Source organism: Megalops cyprinoides, chromosome 3 (genome assembly GCF_013368585.1).
Source record: "Megalops cyprinoides isolate fMegCyp1 chromosome 3, fMegCyp1.pri, whole genome shotgun sequence".
In the NCBI taxonomy this organism is placed as follows: Eukaryota; Metazoa; Chordata; class Actinopteri; order Elopiformes; family Megalopidae; genus Megalops; species Megalops cyprinoides.
Window position 1 is genome coordinate 40,488,908 of NC_050585.1, and position 23,820 is coordinate 40,512,727.

The 23,820-nt window shown below is 40.2% G+C and overlaps 1 protein-coding gene across 1 annotated transcript; it reads right to left on the minus strand.

Moving 5' to 3' along the window:
- Positions 1 to 391: 391 nt before the first annotated feature.
- Positions 392 to 23,203, minus strand: LOC118774532. The gene is made up of 11 exons (XM_036523879.1): positions 22,921 to 23,203; positions 17,840 to 17,923; positions 16,098 to 16,229; positions 15,184 to 15,348; positions 14,851 to 15,002; positions 13,866 to 13,972; positions 13,366 to 13,442; positions 6,390 to 6,554; positions 6,088 to 6,239; positions 5,625 to 5,731; positions 392 to 530 (listed from the first exon to the last, which is right to left on the minus strand). Exons 1-11 carry the CDS (start codon positions 23,201 to 23,203, stop codon positions 392 to 394), a joined length of 1,563 nt encoding a protein of 520 aa, XP_036379772.1.
- Positions 23,204 to 23,820: the final 617 nt, after the last annotated feature.

The following is a 23,820-nucleotide window of genomic DNA, read 5'->3' on the forward strand; positions in this document are numbered from 1 at the left end:
ACAAACAAAGTCTGTAGTAAGCTATTATTCCGTTTTTTTATTAAGATAGAATATTTCCTCAAATTATAATTCCAACAAAAGAGAATTGCTCCAACACCCATGGGCTTAGATGTCAAGCTTTGTGTTCACTATTACAGGTGGTAGGCATCATACGTTGTGAACAAGCCACTCAGGCATGCTTTGATCAGCATTGCCTGATGGAAAAGTTTCATTTGAATGGCAGTTTAATAAATGAAGACAGAAAATTCATATATTTATGACTAGTCTGCTGAAACCAATCTTATCTAGCAAATCCAAACTCCCTGCTATCATCTGTTTTCTGTTGCAGCAGCTGTTTTGTATATACTAGCCCCCCCCCCCCCATTCACTCTTCTCTTCCTACCTGCAGGTCTCATTCCTGGGCATTATTGTGGTCCACCTCCTGGCTCTGACCCTTTCCCTGGTTGGATCCAGGGTACCAGTGTCTTCCTTCTATGGGCAGGACTGGCTTCTGTCTCAGCGGCATCCTATGGCTGGACTGACCTGCGTGCCTGCATGGAGGACTGGAATCCAAGTCAATCCAAAGAAGTACGCTTCCACTAATACACACACTTAATAAATTCATTTTAGTTGTTATGTTTAGTTGGTATAATTGTTAATGTTTTCGTGTCCTCTTGAAACAGTATATTTAGGATGTGGGGTGGTAAAACATGAAATTGTAGAATTACCCCAGCCTGGTACCCCAGTCTGGTAATTGCAGGTTTGCTTTTATCACCCAGCTAACACTGGCTGCTCTTACAGCCATTGATTGCATTTCAGCACTGTTATCAGCTTGAAATTGGGCTGCTGTCTCAAACTGAAACATAGTTCCATCCAACATAATACAGACAGAAGACTGGGAAGCATGACCCCACAACAAGGTCTGACAGCAAACATGCTCCCGGGAAACAAGTAATGCAGTTAAGTTCCTTGTGTGATAGATGATATTTTTTCCTATGTCTGATTATATATGGCAAGTGAAAGGGGAGATCAGGAGTAAGGGTTTGTGATGCAATCTTTCCCAGTCAGCCCTGGGTTGAATCATATCGATGTTAGCGCATCAAGGACACCAGTGAGATTTTTTTTAAACTCACTCACAAGAACTGATCAGACAGAGGACTAGTCCCAGTACAAAGTGAAACAGTTATAATTTTAAAAGACTCCAGAGTAGTCATTGGCTGATTGTGAGAGAGGAGCCTCCTGAGTGTGCTAATTCAAGCATGCCGAACAGAGACAGATCGTTCCCCACGAGCCTTTGCACACACAGGACAAGTGTGTCTCTTTCTGCCTGCAGAGAGGCAGGCAGAGAGACACACACTCCTTTTTGCATACAGCAGCCTGGGGCCACTCTTGCGCTGTCTTTAATCAAATGGTGACACAGAGGTTGTGCTCTTTGATTCTATAACATTACTTGTTTGAAATCTGGGGTTGGACCAGAGGTACGGACACTCGCCTGCAGCCAAAGCACAAATTAATCTCAAGACAGTGAGAAGCCGTCATGTGTCAACACCACCTGTCGCCACCTCATCTCAGGTTTCAAGGGAGCTAAATTTGCAGTCCAGCGCAATCTAATTAAGCACCCAAATCTCCGGTATCACCCACTGGAGTTATTTTTTTTACTTGTTGGTGAAGCACGTGTATATAATCGCTGAGTAAACAATCTGAAAGCCTGTCTGTTCTTATGTCTGTTAATAACAAGGTGCAGATGGTAATGCCAGTGTGTCAGTTACATTACACTTATCATTTACTTAGCCAGATATCCTCATCCAGTGCATCACAAATAACGCTAACGTTAATTAATAATAACTACTGTACTCTCCATTTGTACAGTTAGGCATTTTAGTGGAGCACATGAGATCAAATGCTGCACTTGGCTCAAAGGTGAAGCAGAGGAAGGAAGTCGTCGGTGGTGCTGACTCCCCAGTACTTTGGGGTTATTCTGCACAGTAAGGTCAGAGGTCAGACGTGCTTGAATGGTGTTGTGCTCACACTCACTCTGGGAGTGTTGCTAGCCTGGTCTGTCACTGTTGCTTATTTAAATTGGATGGATACCATTCTGTTCTCCTGTGCTGGGCGTGGCTCAGGATAAGAATGTCTGCTAAACGAATGTAGTGTAATGTAAAATGGAGTGTTTCCCAGCTTTTCTCCTTGGGGCATACCGTGTACCTGCCATTTTTCAGGATTTATTTGCTCCAAATCCAGTGTGTGTTAGATTCATAAGGCATGGGCAGTTTACAGCAAATTAGCCATACCTGTTAATAGAATTGTTTCCAAAATACTGTACACTCACTCAAACGAGTTGCTTGACTGTCTACCTTCTTGTAAGACATTAGCTACTTTATCTGGCAAAGCAAAGAAATTATCTCCAATACATGTTATGGCTACCTAGTCATGATGTGTGTTGCTTTGAGGTTGTTTTCTTTTGTAGCTATTGGTTTCTCTCTTTTAAAGCTGAGCTATGCTATGCCTAACAGCAACAACACACTCTAGGGATATTTTTTCCTCAATGTTATATTACACTGTTGTTGTAAAATTATTATTTTTTTTCCTGATTGTTAAATAATATACATTGTTCAACAGAATAAACGGATTTGAAACATATATGATGCATTTGATTTTCTTTTTTTCCCTATTTCCATTTTCTTCCCAATTTTTTTGGAATGGCCAATGCCCCGAATTCTGGAATGTCCGATTTGTTATCATTCAGTCCCATTGCACAACCCCCACTGTCAATCCGGGAGAGCATGGACAAGCACGTGCCCTCCTCCGAGACACGTGATGTCAGCCACTGCTTTTTTTTGCACAGCGGTCCACAAGCTAAGCTAGCACAGAGATGAGTCGGAGGAAAACATTTCATATGCAGCTTTGGCACGTGGACCACAGGTGCCTGATCGACCAGCAGGGGACGCTGTTGCTAATGGGACTGAAGCCCCTGCTGATGTACCCACCCCTATCCCCGGGTGAACGAAGCCAATATGCTCCGCCTATGAGCTCCCAGTCACTGTTGGCTAGTGACATGGTTGGGTTCAAACCTTGGGTTCGGCCATAGCGTTCAGTCTGATGCAAGACAATGAATGGTTCAGCGCTCTCATGCTGACAATCAGTCTTCAAACCATATGCACTGGTCAGATCCCTACGCTCTGCGATGGGGCAACTTACTGTTCCTTCCAAACAGGGTTGCTCCTCTCAGCCATGATGCCTTTCTGTACTGGTCCTCCAGTGGTGGCATGAACTCCCCACAGAGTCAGAACAGCAGAACCTCTTTTTATTACTGCTGTTTCCCTTGTTCTGTGTTTCTCTCCCTGATCGGCTTATGCTACTTCTACGGCTCTGTGCTGTCTCTTCGCACCCCCACCCCATATGCATTACCCCACACAGCACTGATAATCCAGCTGCCCTCTCCTCTGCGTACAAAATCTCTCACACAGCCTCTTAGCGTATAGCTGCTGATTGCATCAATGTACATTAAGATGCTTCTGAAAATGGGCACTGAGGTGAAGAAGCAGTGTTTCAGGGTAGCGGGTGAAGGTAAGAGGTGAGCGTACCTGGACTGACTGGGAGAAAACAATACCGTTGTTTGTTGAAGCAGTGTTTAGTTCAGGTATTCTACCTGCTTTAATGTAATGATCTCACCAACTGCATGATTTTTCTAATGTAAAATGGGTGTACAGCTACTTCTCATATACCAGTGTTTTTGCACACCTCTGTTCTGCTCAGCTGGTTCATGGTATTTGCATGAAACTGCATCAAAAGTGATAAAAAACTGTTAAAATTGTTAAAGTGGATTATCACATAAAAACAATGAGTTCTTAGGTGTAGCCTCCATTTGTTTGTTTGGTGTGATATAAGCAAGGTAAATATGCATCTGCACTGCACCACTCCACTACTACACAGGGAGGGTGCAGTTACACGCAGGGTTTGGACTTGAGTTTATTCCTCCTGACTGATATTCATTTGTTGAGAACTGTACTGTTTCTTACTATCAGAAAATAAAAGCACACCTAATAAGCAAGAACATACTGTATGTTTACATTTGAAAAATGAAAAAAGGTATTGCACTGCACTCAAATCTAGGCTACGAAAGATCCTAATAAGGATAAAGAAAAAAATACTTCTGTCTATAATTAATGTACCCATAAATGTGCAAACCGACACACAAACCATATAAAAATAATGTATTGAGAATTAGTGTTGATTTTTTATATTTAAAATGCATAAATTATTGCTGCTTAAATGTATTGCAAACTGTATATCAGTACATTTCAATACATTTTATTTTCATATGGGAATTTCACCATGACTAAAATCTTTAAAGCCCAAAGCACAGCATTCTGATGGTTAGATTCAGTGTAAATCAAATTCACTTAAAGAAGACAGCTATCGAGAGTTGCTCTATACAGCTTTACTGAATACTCAATGTATTTACAAAGATACGCCAAGGCAGGGAGGGGTAAATTTAACACAGGAAACACAAAGCCCTGCACAAGAGCTGGTGGTAGAGTCGCAAGCTGTGGCGATTTTAATACACAAATCTAATGCAAATAAAGTACCTCTTGAGCACAGTATTGTCCTTGCACATGCACACATGTAATACTTTTTTTTTTGCTGGTGACACTTCATATATATATATATATAATATATGCATACAAAAATGCATATGCAAATGAAAATGCATACAAATACACTTGCACTGTTCTAGCATTTTCTGAAAGCAGACATATGCGTTATCACATTGACTGAGGACACATGATTAAGCTTGTGAGACAATTAATATTTAAACATATTATGGAATGGAAAAAAAAAAAAAAAAAAAAAACTTTTAGTTGATTTTTCCAGCAGCTGCATTGCAAATTATTCCTCATAAAAAACATTTTCAAGGAAGCAGAGCCTCAGTCTCACAGACATACCACCCATTGAGATGACAGGGTTTATCAGCCCATGTATTTTCACCAGGAAATGTAAATGCACAGCCGGCATCTGCATACAGATAGTCTGAGTGACTCTTACCCCTGTAATAATAATTTGGCTCTCCACTCCTCCAGAACCTGGGAAAGAAAGGATAGAGACTCACTGAGACACCGAAGCTCCACTTCCCTATTGCTGCCTACAGGGATACAGTGACTCCTCCTTCACATTCTCTGTCCCTATTGTTGCCTACAGGGATACAGTGACTCCTCCTTCACATTCTCTGTCCCTATTGCTGCCTACAGGGATACAGTGACTCCTCCTTCACATTCTCTGTCTCTATTGCTGTCTCTGCTACTGTACCGTATGGAACTGCAGACTGGGAGGAAATATTCAAAGCAAATTATGATAGCTTGTACAGAATTCAAAACACTTCCTTCATTTACACAACATGGCGAAGGGATAGGTAAAATAATAGGCATAATAATAATGATACACTGAGCAACAGAATGCTCAGTGAAAGTTAAACGCAGAAGTCCATAATTAATGCTGAGCTCTCTAAGATGTGGATCACACGTCTGTGAGATGGAACTTCATGTTCTTTCATGTCAAATTTACCCTCTGTCTGTAGGGGTATCCAGGACAATGTGTCTGAAAGATTTCTTAGTTTTCCCCTATGATGTGTCTCTAGGATTTCTTACCCTTTCAGCAGAGGGGTTCTGTCCACCCAGAGCCAGGTCCCCTCTGTTTCTGAGTCACTCAGTCCAATCCAATATTCACCTTCAATTGTGTGTTTGGTTATGAACTCCTGAACACAGACACAGAATGACTCTCACTATTCACTCTGCTGACAAAGACACTAAGAGACTCAGTCCACACTGATACATCCTGGATCTGTCAGATACTGAGCATCACATCTAATCACAAATAATATATTTTATGCCAGAAAACATGATGATAGTGAGCAATAACACAAATTTTTATCAGAAATTGATAAATGAGTTTTACAAAAAGCAACAAGATCAAACCCACATCCCTGTATAAGAGTTTTAATATACGGGGGAAAAGGGTCCACTGTGGTGACAAAGCATTCAATGATGTTATTTTTAACACAACTCACATTCACTCATTTTAAGTCATTTAGTCACTCACTCAGTATCTTACCTGTTCCTCTTCACTCTCTATAATGACCAGGTCAGCTTCTTGTCCTTGGCAGTAACTGTGACTGTCTGTCCAGTTCTTCGACTCAGTAGAAAAGTAGTAACACTTGGATCTGAACTGCTCCCAGCCTTGTGGACATGGTCTACACTCTCTCTCTGTACAGAAGAAACACAACAGTTTCTTTTAAATATCTTTAAAGAGCAAACAAGATCCATGAACACAAACTTCACTAAAACAAGCAAAAGGAAGGATCATTAGGACATCATCTTGTCTTTTGTATGCTGTTTCTTCAGCTGGACACTCACTCTGTGAACTGGGGGGGCAGTATTTCTCCATCAGGGATCCATTCTGAGGGACTTTATTGTGGTGTCTCTGTGGCTGGCTGTTGCCTTTAGTCAGGTTGCTGTAATTGGCTCTGAGCCACTCCAGATCTCTCTCTATTTTTGAATATTCCTGGGATAGGCTTGCATCTAATATATGAGGGGGAAACATACTTATTAGCTGATAAACAGTAGCATGCATATTAGCTGACAAACATGTCAACTACTACATGTCTTAGGAAATATAATGAGTCAGTTAGGCCATTTGTCACACAATAGTATGTGTCAGCATAATACAAATGTCTTAGACATGTACAAATGACACAGTAACAGAAGACACCATCAAATTGAAAGCCTTACAGCAAAAAACTGAAGTTTATGACACACTCATGTGTATACATATGCACATAGTCACACTGACAGTATAAAACATAATGTGAACACACAAACACTGACAGTGTATCATACTCACAGTGAACACTCAGGGCTATGATGGCAGTCAGTAAGAGAGCACACAGCAGCCCCAGACACACTGCAGCCTGTCTGTAGGGGTGTGAGCTTTGCCCATTTGTTTCCCCTGTCAGGATTACAGTGTTTATTTGCACTGCAGAGACAGTTCCCACAAGATTTTCATGTACATAAAATATATAAAATATGAATGGAAGTGTGGAATGGTGCTTAAGGAGATTTCTATGCCAGAACTTGCAGGTTTGAGTCCAAAGTGAGGCACTGCTGTTGTGACCTTGTCTAATGTGGTCAGCCTTCAGTGCAGATCCAACTGTTTTAATGACTAATGTGTAAAATATGAACTATATAAGTCACTCTGGATAAGCCTGTCTTAATAACACCCTCTTTATCACATTCATTTTGTCATAGTTTTGTAGAGCATGAAATATTACATTTCTACCTCTCCCTGAAGTGTGGGTTTTACTATGTCCTGCAATATTACTATTCAAACAAATGAGCTGGACAGGAATTTCTCCAGGGTATTGTGTCATATAAAAATCACTCTGGGTTATGCCATCTGCGGAAAAAGTAATGAAATGCACTCTCACACCTTTTAACAGATTAATTGGAATCAATGTGGTGTAATGGTAAGGAACATGGCTTGTAACCAAAAGGCTGTTGGTGTGATTCCCCATGGCAGCATACAGTTAAAATTCACCTTTATCATTAACTCTCTGTAGATCCATGTACAGATCCTTACCTTTGTTCTGGGCTCCTGGGATATTGTGTGACGTCTGGCCCACTGTGCTGTACACGTCGTTGCTAGGGAAGGCGAGTGCAGTGTATGTCCCTTCATTATCTTTTGTAGATGCATGCATTGTGTGCATTACCAATGAAGGCTGTTGCTTCTCACTTGTAAGTTGCATCCTCACTTGTAAGTCGCTTAGGACAAAAGCATCTGCCAAATGAATAAATGTAAATGTAAATGTAAAATGTAAATGCTTCTAGAGATCTCTTTCTCCTCTGTATGTTATAGCTATACGAGCTGTGGGTGTTTCTGTGACCTGTACTGTTTTAGCTTTTAAAAAATGGCCTGTCCTGAAAAAAAAAAAAAAAAAAAAGAAACAGGAAGTTGTTTGAAGGCTTAAAATGCTCAAAGTGTATTACATCATACTGAAACAGAACTCATTGTTACACTGTGACCTGCAGAAACAATTCTGTGTTGGTGCTGATACAGTGATGACAAAATAGATTTAAAATTCACCTTTATCACTTTTATCACATCATCATTTTTTAATACTCCCATAGAACAGACACACACACTCTCTATAGTAGACTGTACAGGTCCTTACCTGTGTGCTGGGCTCCTGGGCTGTTGTGTGAGGTCTGGCCCACTATGTTGTGCACGTCGTTGTTCGGAAAAGCAAGTGCAGTGTATGTACCTTCATTATCTTTTGTAGATGCGTGCATTGTGTGCATTACCAATGAAGGCTGTTGCATCACACAGATTTCTTTTGTTCTCCTCTGTGTAGATAAATGAGCTGAGGGTCTTTCCACGGTGCATACTATGTTAGCTTTAAAAAAAAAGGTCTGTCTGGAAAAAACAAAAAAAAAACAAAAAAGAAAAAAAAAAAACAGGAAGCTGTTTGAGGGCTAAAACTGGTCTTGCACATTGTGGTGACCTTCTCATTCTTGTATTCACTTTAAAGCTGTGTTTTGTATCTGCAAAATCCAATGAAGAACTCAAAACATCATCGTTTATATGGCTCAGTGGTCCAATGTGTGAACACTTTTTACTCAAATGTTTACAATGTTTACTCCTCAGCTTTGATCAAATAAGCTGTCAAATCATGAGTATAATGTCTGTTGTCATTATCATACGTTACACATGTGACTGACCTGCTGGTCCATTTTGGGAGACTGTTTGGAGGACGGAGTCAGTGGTTTTCACCTCAGAATAAGTTACGTCCTCATCGTAACTTACTGAGAGAGGAGAGGTGGGAATGGAAGCCATTAACTGTCAGTCAAAGCCTACCGTGCTGCCCAGAGCATATTACATATTTTACAGTACCCACCAATGACAGCTTTAATCATAGTATTAATCACATTATTGAGATTATTTCATTTTCCAGCAACAGATTCCTCTCCTCATGAGCTGATCTATGCTACAGCTACCTGACACTACCACCACTCATCCGGTGGGTGCTTTTCCCCTCAATGTTACATTACATGGGAATCATTTAAAAAAATTTTTCCCAGATTGTCTCAGAGAACATACTGGTTAGACGGAATAAAGGGGTTGGAAAATGTGGAAGATGGACTGGATTTTAGTCATTAAACTGTCTTTCTAACACAGGCATAACTTAATCACTTATCAAGTCAGGACACAGTTTTAGGGAGTCCCCTGTTTATTTATGAACTAATTTCAGCGTCCCCCCTCCCTCAGTGCTGAAAGAAGCTAACTGTAAAATTTACTCTGTCTGTAGAATCCAGAGATTTTTTAAATATTATTTTCCCAGGTGTGATTCCATTTTACCATGTGTGGGAGGTTAAAATAATTTTGGTGTGCAGTGTTTTTGGGGCACAACATAGTAAGCATTTTAAAATGCTTTCAAAAATTGATTTCATGTTTATTCCACCTGAGACCTGGTGCAAAGTGGGTGTTTCATTAAAAATAGTTGTGGTTGTGGCCCGCAGTACTCTAGCTGACAGAGGAAGCAGGACCGGAAGTTGCTTGATGTATAGCCTTGCACTTGAAATTTGTTGGTGATCATGTCACTCATATAGATTAGCATGATATTGTTCATATTCTTATTTTTACTATTTAAAACGATGACATATTGTTTTTAATGTTTGCAGTTTTATCTTTCCGTCTGCTTGTCTGGTTGAATTTAAGCGGCATGTCATCGGCCCTGCAGCCTAATGACACAATTTGCCATCTCGGTTCGAGGTATCTTAAATCGAGCAACAATGTATCAAGTCGCCACTGTATGGCCAGAGAAGGAAATGCGCTGAACGAACTGAGTGAGATCCAGTGAACGAGAAGCACTGCAAGTAACTGGACTAACTGGAGGAAATGAACGAACCAGCGATCCTCGTAGATTCAATCCGGGAGAACTGGAGCAGTGTTATTCCAACCGTGGGGGAAGTGCGTGTGGGTTGCTTACACTCACTCTTTTGCTTACATCTTCATTAGAAGGCAATGTTAAAATGCATCTCCTTATTTGTTGGGATTAGTTGAAATTGTCTAGTTTTCACACCCAGAAAATGTAAGCAGATTGCAAAAGCAAAAACATATACATTATCATTGAAATATGAAATAGAAATATGGTATCACATTATGTGCAAATACAAGCAAATAGGGTATGAATGAGGACAAAGTAAGACCAAAAAAGTCCATCTCTGAATAATTTACACGTTAATAGCAAAACTGGAAAAAAAATATCAGAATAACTGGGGAGTGAAACGATACATCTCGATACAACAAAGTGACGTTTGCCATCATGGAAGTAAAAAAAAATGTTTCCTATTGTCTGTCTGATATTATCTGCAGTTTCTTCGAATTACGTTAGTAATCTCTTCAGAATTTACCCAAAATGCTCTCTTTGGTTTTAATTACATTGTCTGAACAACAGAGGACGCAATAAACAACTAAACTTGTTCAATCCTCAGCATGCACTGGAAAGCACAGTTTGAATGTGGACACCTGCTTTTAAAAAGCTGAGTTTTGTCATTTACTTTATAAATTTTTTACAACAAAAGACTCCATAATCTACACAAAAACAATCGATTTTGTTCACAATTTTAAAAAGAAATTCTTAAGAAAAATACGCATTGCTTTGCGCATTTCATAACTCAGGAATAAATGACGAATGATTTGCTTCCATTCAAATTTTCACCAAAGCATCATGAAAGCATATTGAACCAAGAACCCAGCGTAAATCGGATACATCGAGAATGCAGCTACCCACAGCTGAACGAGCAATGCATTTACATTAAGAAAAAAAAAACGTTCCACCAGGACAGGGTGAGGTAATGTGTAATACTTTAAATAAAAGGCACGCAAGGAGTGGGTGATAGAGTTGCGCGTCATATGATAGTTTGGGAGTTTCTGTGGTGTGCATTCTGTACAAAGCAGAAAGCGCATCTAAAGAGGCAGGGAAAGTCGCATACTCACGACAGCACTAAACGCGTGCGTACATTCACATGTGAGTGCATTGCAATACACAGGAGAGAGGGACTATACTATTCCAAATACAATGCTGACACATAACATGAATAGTTGCATATATATATATATATATATATATATATATAGAGAGAGAGAGAGAGAGAGAGAGAGTCACACCTGCTCCCAGTCAGCCAGCTCAGCCACGCCCAGTTCAACCCGGCTCAACCACACCCACTCATCAAGCGCACCTGTGACTCATTCCTCAATCAAGCCATGGCTACATACCGCCTGATTGCCTCATCGCCTTCACCTGCCTGCCTGCCCACCTGCATCCCATCTCCTTGTCACCTCAGCCCTATATCTTCCCTGCGTGTCCCTGTCCTGTTGCTAGTTTGTCTCAGTGTGTTTCACCTGTTACGTCCCACTGTTGCTTCTGTCTGCGTGTTTTTCCCGTTCTCGACCCTGCCCATATCCAGACCTCGTTTTTGCCTGCTGCCTTTACACTATTGCCTGATTGCCTGCCTGCCTGGTTCCTGACCCTGCCTGTTCCTGTTCCCGACCCCGGTTTTGCCCATGGACTGCCTGCCTGGTCTCGACACTGCCTGTTCTTGATTCACGATTTTGTCCGTTTCAATAAAGACGCTTGGAACCTGAAGCTCCATGCCTGAGTCCTTGCCTGAGCCCCGACACATACTAAAGAGTTAAAACACAGAGTCAAGAGTTAAAAAACAGAATCAAGATATTGCAAGGATATCCATATTGTTATCACAAAAGAGACATAAAGTGTAGGTAATACCATATTAAAGGCTTTTTTACAAGCAGATATTTACAAGTGGACACATATTTTTTGAACATATTACTTTTCTATATGCAACATGTTTTAATAATATATAATCTATTTATGTATTATGCAATTAAGTTATCCACATTTATTAATTAATTGTAAATTTGGTGTGCTTCAATGCTCAGAATGTTAAGACTTTTTGAGTAAGCAAAAAAACGAAGCATACGAAAAACATAAAATCAACTGAAAATATTGCCTCACATCACTATGATGGTGGACGTGGCAGTAGCAGCAAGGGCCACTGCTGGATTTTTTTGGCTGCTGTCTCTCCTCCTACAGTCTGGGAATCTTCAGGACCTGGGACAGTAGCAGCCTCACAGACAGGCACCTGCACAGCTGGGGCTGATTGATTATCAGCTTAGGTGTGGCTTGTTTCCTTTGTTAGACCAAGGATGAAAGGGGCCTCAATGAACAGTAGGCTGTGGGACATGGGAGTTTTTGATATTTGTTGTGTGTTTTGGGATGTTTTTTTGGTTTGACTGAACCCCGTTCTCCGTTGTTTGCTGTTTTCTGTAGCTCCAGATACAGCTACTGGCTAAATCGGCAGTTTGTTTAGTTGTGTTCTTGTTCAGTCCCTGCCGGGCAAGTTGGGTGTTCCTGTCACCCTGCCACACTTACACGCAGGTCAGAGGGCAGGGGGTGATGGTTATGAATGCGCACAAACTGGAAACGTCAAAATATTCATATTTATTTCTCTGATTGATGTACACACCAATAAGCAAACAATCTTCCAATGACTAAATGCCATGTTTAACAGCCAAGCATTCTGATGCTCTGGATTCACAGTAATGCCACTCAATCACTCCAGCCAAAGGCTTAAATGTACATTTTATAAATGCAATTAGTTTAGTATATATGGTAATGAATTTGTTATTCTTACACTGTGTTTATATTTATACACATAGCTTCACTAAGGCAGGGTGGGGTACATTTAACACATCAAAAGCAAAGCCACACCCAGAGGTGGCAGTAGAGTTACAGGATGTAGCCATGATTTAAAGTGCATGAATATGAAGAGAATAAAGTACTTATTTAGAATATTATTTTCTTAGGAGATGCTCTAATATAATGTGCTTTAAAAATTCTTTCTCGCTGTCTACTCATCAGTGCAGCGAATTATGTACACTTTTTTTCTCAATAAGACGATGACCCAAAACCCTCTGTTCCTTACTGTATTTCATTGGAATTATTTTAGAATGACAAAATCTAAAATATGTAAAAATACTGTTATACTGCATTCCATCATTTTCAGCATGTAAGCATGTTTTACTACATTAATACATAACAAAGGATGAACATTTTCAAAGAAACTGATTAATGTTTAAAAGCATTGCGGAATAAAAATGTATCATCTTGATTTTTCCATTTGCAGCATTTTACATTGTTCCTCATAAAAAAAGATATTCAAGGGAGCAGAGCCTCAGTCTCACAGATATACGTCCCATATGAATAACAGGGTTTATCAGCCCATGTATTTTCACCAGGAAATGTAAATGCACAGTCTGCATCTGGATACCGATGGTTTGGGCGATTCTTACTCATGTAATAATCATTAGGCTCTCCATTCCTCCAGAATCTGGGAAAGAAAGGAGAGAGATTGAATAGGGCCGAGAAGCTGTACTTCTCTATTGCTGCCTACAGGGATACAGTGACTCCTCCTTCACATTATCTTTCTATTGCTGCCTCTGTTACTTTACTGTATGGCACTGCAGACTGGGAATGTATTCAGGGTTTTTAGTCTCAATACAAATCTGAATGCAAATTGTAATAGTTTGTAAAGTGTTCTCAGTACTCCCATCACTTACACAGATTGAGGATGAAATACGTAAAAACACACACGATACAACACAGAGGCATGTGTTGTGTGAAAATCTTGACTATGTATAACTGCAGAAATTCATGCATATTACTGAGACATGTAGACCATGTTTGTGAGATGGAGATTCATGACTTTATGCCAACTTTCTCCTCTGTCTGATGTGTAAGTGAGATTTCTCACCCTTTCTGTAGAGGAGTTCTGTCAACCCAGAGCCAGGTCCCCTCTGTTTCCAAGTCACTCAATCCAATCCAGTATTCACCTTCTTTTGTGTGGTTGGAGATGAACTCCTGTACAAAAAACACAGAATGACTCTCACTACTCATCCTGCTGAGAGAGACATTGAGAGACACACGGTCCTCACTGATACATAAGAATATAAGAGATCGGGGGGCTCCCGAGTGGCTCAGTTGGTGAAAGCACTTGTTCCGAGTGTAGACTGAATGCTACGGCCCGGGTTCGATCCGCCGACAGTGACCAGGAGCTCACAGGCCTCATTCAGCGGGGGGATAGGGGTGGGTACGTCGGTAGGGGCTTCAGTCCCATTAGCAAGAGCGACCCCTGCTGGTCGATCGGGCGCCACGTCCCAAAGCTGCATATGACATGTCTTCCTCCGACTCACCTCTGTGCTAGCTTAGTTTATGGACCACAGTGCAAAAAGAAGCAGCGGCTGACATCACATGTCTCGGAGGAGGGCACGTGCTTGTCCATGCTCTCCCGGAGTGACAGTGGGGGTTGTACAATGGGATCAAACATCAATGAGAAATTGGGAATTCCAAAAATTCCAGGAATTGGCAATTGGCCATTGGCCATTCAGTGAAAATGAAGAAAAGAAAAAAAAAGAATACAAGAGGTCTAACAATGGGAACAGGGCCACTCAGCCAAACCAGACTCACCACCCTGCCCATAGTCCATTTCACAGATGATACATTGTATTCCAGAGGGCACAAATCATACAAAACATACAAAACAAAGATAATTGAGCTACAAAACACTGATAAATGAGTTTAACAAACAGATAAAGTATCAAACCCCCTTCCCTGTATAAGAGTGTTAAAATATGGGGAAAAGTCAGTTCCACTGTGGCTACTGAGCATTCAATAATGTTATTTGGAACACAACTCACATTCACTAATTTTAAGCAACTAACTCACTCACTCAGTCTTACCTGTTCCTCTTCACTGTCTATAACCACCAGATCAGCATCTTGTCCTAGGCAGTCACTGCGACTGGGAAGCCAGTACTTAGTCTCAGTAGAGAAGTAGTAACACTTGGATCTGAACTGCTCCCAACCCTGTGGACAGGGTTTACACACTCTCTCTGTACAGGAAAAAACACAGCATTTTCTTTCAAATACCTTTACACAGCAAACAAGATTGTTTAAAACAAGACTTCACTCAAACAAGAAAAAGGAAAGATCATTAATACATCATCATTGTTTCCCTGTTGTTGTCTTCTGTTTGCCGTTTTTTTCAGCTACAAATATAGTAGTGGCACTCACTCTGTGAAATAAGAGGGCAGTATTTCTCCAACAGGGGGACTTTCTGTAGGAATCTGTTGTGGTATCTCTGTAGCTGGCTGCTGGTTTCAATGATGTTGCTGTAATTGGCTCTGAGGTGCTCCAGATTCCTCTCCATTGTTGAATATTTGTGGGATAGGCTTGCATCTAAAATATGAGGGGAAAACATCCGGAAATATATTAGCAGATAGAATTGGAAACTATTACATATAACTACTACATAAATACTATAATTAATCAATCAGGCCATTGTTCACACAACAATATGTGTCAATGTAATACATGTAGTTTTGTCTAATATTTTAAAGCTGAATCTGAAAACCATCTCAAGTTCACCATTATCATCTGTCAAAGTCATTGTGTGAATTTTAGCAGAGGAGGCATACAATTGTACAGCAGACAGCCACAACTCTATTTTCAGAAGCTGTATTATGATTAGCGCATCCCTGACTTTGAATGCCATCCATTTAAGGGCATTTTTACTTCAGCGTGAGGAGACAGTAGCAGACAGGATAACAGGAATTGAAACTGACTTTATACCACTCCATAAACTTTTTGAATTATACAGATGGAATTTCTTTGAAAAAATTCGATGTCCAAAAATATTTAGCTATTTTATAACAAAAAAAAGAACTAATACACTTTTGCACAAAAAATTGTATTAGAATGAACATGGAATATGATTGTCAATGTCAAATTGTCAATGATGCTGTCATAGTACACGCTTAGCAACTCAAAATATAATAACTGACACCTAAAATATAAAAATGAACATAAAAATGAAAGCCTTAAAAAAGTGTTTCACTTTCTGTACACATACAGACATATTCACATTAGACAGTATAAAACATACAGTAAACACACAGTGTGTGTTCATGGCAGTGTGTCATACTCACTGTGGACAGACAGGGCTATGATGGCAGTCAGTAAGACAGCACACAGCAGCCCCAGACACACTGCAGCCATTCTGTAGGGGTGTGAGCTTTGTCCACTTTTCTCCCCTCTCAGTATTGCAGTGTTAATATGCACTACAGAGACAGTTCCCACAAGATTTTCATGCACAGGGTTACATATCAAACACAAATGGTAGTGTGGAGTGCTGGTTAAGGAGTTTGATTTATATCCTTGATGTTGCAGGTTCAGTTCTAAAGTGTGGCACTGCTGTGGTGCTCTTGTTAAAGACTGTTTAACTTGAATGGCCTAATTAGTGCAGATGCAGTTGTGTTAATGGGTAATGGGTGTAAAATATGAACTATATAAGTCAACCTGGATAAGGCTGTGTACTAAGTAAACAGTATAGTGCAATATCATACCCTTTATTACATTAACTTTGTTCCTGTTTTGTAGAGCATCAAAGTGTGATATTGCTGCCTCCCCTCTCTATGTCACAGCTGAATGAGCTGTGGGTGTTTCAGATGCCTGCTGTATTTTAGCTGAAAAGAGAAGCTGTGCTCACAGAGTAGGAAGTTGTTTTTGGGGTAAAATGTATTCCATTGTTCACAATGTCACTCATGTCTTCATTTGGTATCTGTGTACTGTGTTCACAGAGAGAGTGAAACAGACCATACGCCTTTAGCTCAGCGGTCTTCTTTGTATGGTATAAGATCTTTTATTTTATGGTAAGCAAATCCAAGGCTCTCACTGGAAGTATATTTTGCCCTTTGCCCATGACCTTGCATTGATCCTGCCTACTTTAAGTTACAACATTTCTGTTATTATAATACACATATTAGTAGTATTTTGTAATCTACATTGCACTACAAAAATAGTTCCAAATGACTATAACATGTAACTATACTGACTTTGGGCACAAAAATATCTGTTATATTATATATATGAATATGAAACATCACTTTGACTACCAGAGAACTTCCACTTTTTGCATGTGACTAACTTGGTCTTTTTGCGCTTGATCAAAATGTATTATGTGGAGATACACAATGCTGAGACACAAGTCAGCATGTCCTGCAGAAACAATTCAGTCTTGGTGCTGATATGATGATAGCAAAATACAGTTAAAATATACCTTCATCACTAATGTTTTAATGCTCCCATAGAGCATTCACGCACTCTGTAGTAAACTGTACAGATCCTTACCTTTGTTCTGGTCTCCTGGGATATTGTGTGAGGTCTGGCCCACTGTGTTGTACACGTCATTGCTAGGGAAGGCGAGTGCAGTGTATGTCCCTTCATTATCTTTTGTAGATGCATGCATTGTGTGCATTACCAATGAAGGCTGTTGCTTCTAGAGATTTCTCTTTTTTCATCTGTATGTTATAGCTATACAAGCTCTGGGCGTTTTCGTTGTCTGTATGATTTTAGCTTAAAAATGGGCTGTCCTGAAAAAAAAAGGAAGTTGTTTGAGGACTGAAGCTGGTCTTGCATTTTGTTGGTCACTTTGACACCCTTCTCACTCTCATATTCACTTTAAAGATGTGTTTTGTATCGATAATGCCAATGAAAAACTCACAACATCTTCATTGTCATGGCTCAGTGGTCTCGTGTGTGTGTGAATGCTCTGTTATGAATGTATCTTGTCCAGTGACTATGTTTACTCCTCAGCTTTGATCAAATAAGCTGTCGAATCATGAGTGTGATGTCTGTTGTTATTATTACATCTTTTATACATGTGACTGACCTGCTGGTTCCTGTTGGGACACTGTGTGGAAGGAGAAGTCAGTGGTTTTCACCTCAGAATAGGTTACGTCCTCATCGTAACTTACTGTGAGAGGAGAAGCGGGGAGGGAAGCCATTAACATTCAGTCAAAGCCTACCATGCTGTCCAGAGAATATTACATATTTCACAGTAGCCAAAAAAACAGTTGTAATCATAGTATTAATTACATTTGTAATGGATGTTTGCACATGATGTCACACATGAAGGCCTAGGGAAGCAGAGCAGCCTGGCAAAGAGCGAACATTGAATGACTTCCTGTCTGGCACAATGCTGATGATTGCTTATGTGGCACTCAAAAACAAAGATCCTGAAGAACAGGCAGAAGTAACTGGACTCATAACCAGGGGTTCAAATGGAACTTAGAAGCTGTGGGAACTGTAAGACTTGACAAAATATAGTAAGTGGAAAGGAAAAATAAAGAAATAAATACTAACAATAGTACTAACAATGAGAGTCGAGTGAAACAATTTCCAAACTTGTTGAAATGATGAGCTCTGCAGAACATCACTCCTTTCTCTGCACACTGGGTGGTCAGCAGTTTCCCTACCCATTTTTGACATATTTTGTTGGATACCAGTTCTCTTAAGCAGAACCAACCAAAGAAATTAACATGAGAGCTGGTGTATGTTTGAGTTTCATTTCTGTTTGCTATGGTGTTCATGTCAAAGAAAACTATTTCACAATCTACTCTACCTGCCTTCTTTGGCCTGCAATGCTGCTGCATTGGGCTATAAATACTGGTTAGATAAAATAAACATGTTGGAAAATGTGGAAGATGGAATGCATTTTTACAGCTAGTCATTAAACTGTCAGTCTAACACAGGCATAACTCAATCTCTTAACCAACTGAAGGATGCCAGAATACAGTTTTGGGTAGTCCAAGTTAATATTTTATTACACAGAAGTACCATAAGCACTCAGCTAAGACAACAGAGCCCAGTGCTACTGTAATATCTACTTGGTAGCACACATCATAATGCTAAAAGAAAATAATTTGGCGTGTAGATGCAGGATGCAGGTATATATTTGGGGTTATTAGGCTGGCTCCTTCCTTCACCTCCCTGTTTATACATGAACTGATTCCAGCATCCCTCCTCCCTCAATGCTGGATGACGCTGAGTGGAAAATTTACTGTTTTTCATTCAAACATTTCTGTGTTAAACAGTTGTGTTTGCATTTTTCTGTGTGCAGGAGGACAAAGGGTGCTGGTAAAATTTTGGGGTGCAGTGTTTTTGATCACAAAAAAGAAAGCATTTTTTATTTTATTTCATTTTAAGTCCACTTGAGATCTGGCGCACAGTAGTTGTGGTTGTTATCTGCAGTACTCTAGCCTAGCTGACAGAGGAATCAGAGCAGGAAGTTGCTTGGTGTTTAATCTGGCCCTGGAAATTTGTTGGTGATTATGTTTTTATACAAAAGGCTAAAACACTGTGTCTCTGTTTGACTATGGTGAATTAGTAGAGTCTAGGATGGGCTTTCTTCTGTCCAGGAAAGGTTGTTACTGATCAAACTGTTATTGCCCAAGAATTTCCAATGAAAATATAATAATGCTAATATTATTATTAATGTTAATTTCTTGCATGTTGTACTACATCTATAGAAGCAGGTCCAAACAATGGTCCTTGGGTGCTCTATCAATCGCCTTTCCTTTAATGGAGAGCACCCTCCGCAAAATGTGTGCTGTTCCTAGGAGAGTTATGTTCTGTACTGGCAACATAGAATGCTTCCATTATGTTATTATTATGATTGAACAAGAAGTACTGAAAGAGCTGAGCGAACTGAAGGAAATGAACAAATCAGCGATCTTCACAGTCACTTTCTGAGGTAAATGGAGTTACTCAAACCCTTGAGGAAGAGCGTGTGGTTTTTGGTGTGTATTTTCGACCGTGCAGGTAAGCATACTTAAGGTTCTTTGTTTTCTTCTGGTGTCCAAATTATATTTTGTAGTTTACAGATAATTGTTTTTTGATACTGTATATATTTTAAAACTAGTATGGGACTGAACACTGCCAGATGTGATTGTGAATTTTCCAGAATGTTGTAATGGTATCTTTTCATTGATGTTGACATTACAGTAAAATAAAGTTAAAAAAGTCAATAAAAATAAAAGACTTATCTTATAAAACCTTTAAAATCAAATTACTCATCAACTCGTCATTGCATAAATATGGAACACATATCACAAGAAAGAGCAGAACCGGAGCTTTGTAAGGATGCTAGTCACATAATTGTACATACCGAAGTAATCACGTTATGAAGACAGCTCAAACTTCTGCAAAGTAATATCTTAACTAATTTCTTCACCCATTTTCACACTCCTGCTTCTCGGTTGAATAAGTCACGAAGTCCCTATCGCTTCACAATGTACCGCATGTCAAAATAATCGTCATACATGGATCCATAAGTTTTGTATGTTTGTCTGACATTCCCCAAGTTGCCAGATTGTGTGCCAATACCAATGATGGCTGTTGCTTCTAGACAGCTCTCTTTTTCTCCTCTGTATGTAACACCTACAGTATATGAGTTGTGGGTGTTTCTGTTGTCTGTGCCCTTTTAAGTTTTTAAAAAATGTCCTTTCCTGAAAGAAAAGAAACAGGAAAGAGGGCTAAAACTGGCCTTGCATTTTGTTGGTCACTTTGACACCCTTGTCATTCTTGAATTGACTTTAATGGTGTGTTTTGTCTCTATGAAGCCAATGAAAAACTTAAAATGGCTCAGTGGTCCTGAATGTGTGAATGCTCTGTTATGAGTGTATCCTGTCCAGGGGCAATGTTTACTCCTCAGCTTTGATCAAATAAGCTGTCACATCATGAGTATGATGTCTGTTGTTATTATCACACATGTTACACATGTGACTGACCTGCTGGTCCATTTTGGGAGACTGTCTGGAGGAAGGAGTCAGTGGTTTTCACCTCAGACTATGTCACACCCTAATTTCCTGAGAGAGGAGAGGTGGGAATGGAAGCCATTAACCTCTAGTCAAGGCCCACCATGCTGCCCAGAGCATATTTCACAGTATGGACAAATAACAGCTTTAATCATAATATTAATCACATTGTTGGAATTATTTCATTTTCCAGCTACAGGTTCCTCTCCTCTCGAGCTGAGCTATGCCACAGCTACCTGACACGACCACCACTCATTCAGAGAGTGCTATTCCCCTCAATTTTACATTCAATGGGAATGTTTTTAATATTTTTGGGTTGTAAGATGTGGAAGATGGACTGGATTTTTATAATCTGTCGTTAAACTGTCGGTCAAACACAGGTATCATCTCTTAACCAACTGAATGAACCGAAAATGCAGTTTCAGGTAGTCTTCTGTTTATATATGAACTGATTCCACCATCCCTCCTCCCTCAGCGCTGGAAGACACTGAGTGTTAAATTTTTCTCTGTGTTTCTCTGTGTTTTTTTTTTTTTTTTTCTGGTGCAAAGTTGTGGTTGTGGATTGCAGTGCTTTAGCTGACAGAGGAAGCAGGACAGGAAGTTGCTTGGGGTGTAGGCTGGCTCCTGAAATTTGTTGGCAATCATATCACTCTGAGAGAAAAGCATAACTGTGTGTTGTGTTAACATGACAAGTGAAAAAGACAGAAGATCATTAAGGGTGTGTGAACACTGTGTACAGTGGTGCGTGTTTATACAAAAAGGCTCTACCAGTGTGTCTCTGTTTGGCACTCAGTACTATGCTGATCAGTAGGAGTAAGGATTCTATGATGGGTTTTTCTCTGTTCAAGAAAGGTTCTGACTCGGCTGTTATTGCCCAACATTTTAAAAGCAAAATATGATCACATAAGCATGCAAATCTTGAGTTCTGGTGTGCAGTATTATTATTAATATTATTGTTATAAAAATGGTAAATGTGAAATGTTTGTGTGTTTCCACCTGTTTTTCAACAGGAAAGTAACTGAATGCAAGGTACAGACCAGGGCTCTTCCAGCATTTCACTCTTATTTTTCCATCTGTAAATTAATTCAGATGTGAGGCATCCGGACAGGGCTCTCTGATGGGCTGTACTGCACATCACTCTTTGGGAGATAGAGAGTCCTGTTCCATGTCCAGCATCTCTGTATTGTTGTCCCCTGTGTGTTTAAAATTTCTATTCTTTCAGCAGAGCCAGATCCCCTCTGCATCCATATCACACAGTCCCAAGTGATGAAAATGGCTGTCATTTCTAACACGTGTGATGCACCTTCAAGTGGTAGTCGCAGTGTCCTGCCTGCTGTCTGCCTGTTATAGTGACCATCCCTGCAGCTCTGTAATGCTGTGTTATTCGCTTATTTATAAAATATATTAAAACTTTCATTTCAAGTTTTGTCATTGCTGGTGTGAATCATTAGCTCGGCTTGTGGCCTGTAACCCCTTGATCCTTCATGTAATTCATATGCTTTTCAACATCTATTTCATGATCATATGCATTTATGCACATTTGCATTGAATTATTGAGCTAACAGTAATATCTGCCCAATATTTTCAGCAGTTACACATTTTAACACATTAATTCGTACTGCTAAATTCATCTTCATTTTCAAAAGTCAACTAAATATTAGATGAAATATTGACTTTTCCATTCAACTGCTTATTACATCACACATCAGAAAAAAAATCTGAAATTTACAAATTTACACATCCATTATAGTACATGTATTTCTTAACATTATTCCAAATAAATAGACAGTTCCTTAATGGTTTTCATATAGCACTGCCAAAAGACTGTTTTAACAAACAAACTGATTTCAAATTAGACAACAGCTGCTTTGTACTTGTGAGTAACTTCCTATTGTTGTTTGCTAACAGCAACATTTGTGGATATACATAATGCTGACACAAAATACTGCAGATACAATTCTGCCTTACTGCTGATACGGTGAAGGCAACACGCAGCTGAAGTTGTCTGCTTTATCTCTGATATCTCAGCTGCCTTATCACACTCTGTGGCTGATATTTAATACTCTCTGATACAGTTGTGCTGGATTACAAACCTTGCCTCCCTCATATAGTGTTTCTACACACCATCTCCAACACACTGTACAGGTGTCCTTACCTGTTTTCAGAGGTTCTGGGCTGTTGCTTGAGGTCTGGCCCCAGGTGCTGTACACAGCATTGTCTGGAGAGACCAGTCCACTGTATATACCCTCTGAAGCTGTATGTACTACAGATGCATCCATTTCTGAGCCGTTCAGAAGGTGCCCTGCTGCTAATGATCTGTATGTTCCTGTTTTTCCAGTTTCTGATCTCTGCATCTTATTGTGGTATTTCACTTGAAACAGGAACTTGCATTGAGACACCAGGAAGGTGGAGCTGGGGGATGACTTGGGATAACTCATCCCCCTCCAGCATCCCCCCACCCCACTGCAGGAATCCACTACTAGCCACATCAGGCAGGTCACCATCATGGAGGTAGCAGTATAATAAATTTTTATTCATCAAAGTCATGACTTGCACATGGTAAGACAAAAAGGAGCATATTGGAGCTTGCAGATGTTATTCTTTTCCTTACAGCCACTCCCACCCCTCTTACTCTCTCTCTCTCTCGCTCTCTGCCGCTCTCTCTCTCTCTCTCTCTCTGCCGCTCTCTCTCTCTCTGTCTCTCTCTCTCTCTCTCTCTCTGTCTCTCTCTCTGTCTCTCTCTCTCTCTCTGTCTCTCTCTCTCTCTCTTTCTCTCTCTCTCTGTCTCTTTCTCTGTCTCTCTCTCTCTCTCTCTCTCTCTCTCTCTCTCTCTGTCTCTGTCTCTCTCCACTGACTTGCTGCCAACACCTCAGAATGTACCGTTAGGTGAGCACACTGAGAGCCGCAGACACCAACACCCCTCCCGTCACACCCACACGGAACGAGCACAGGTCTAATCCCTTTCCTCATGCGGAGGAAGATTCAGGCCATAAAAGCATTGCTTATTGCTCATTGCTCCTCATCCATGAACTGGGTGACCTTCATGTTTGTATGC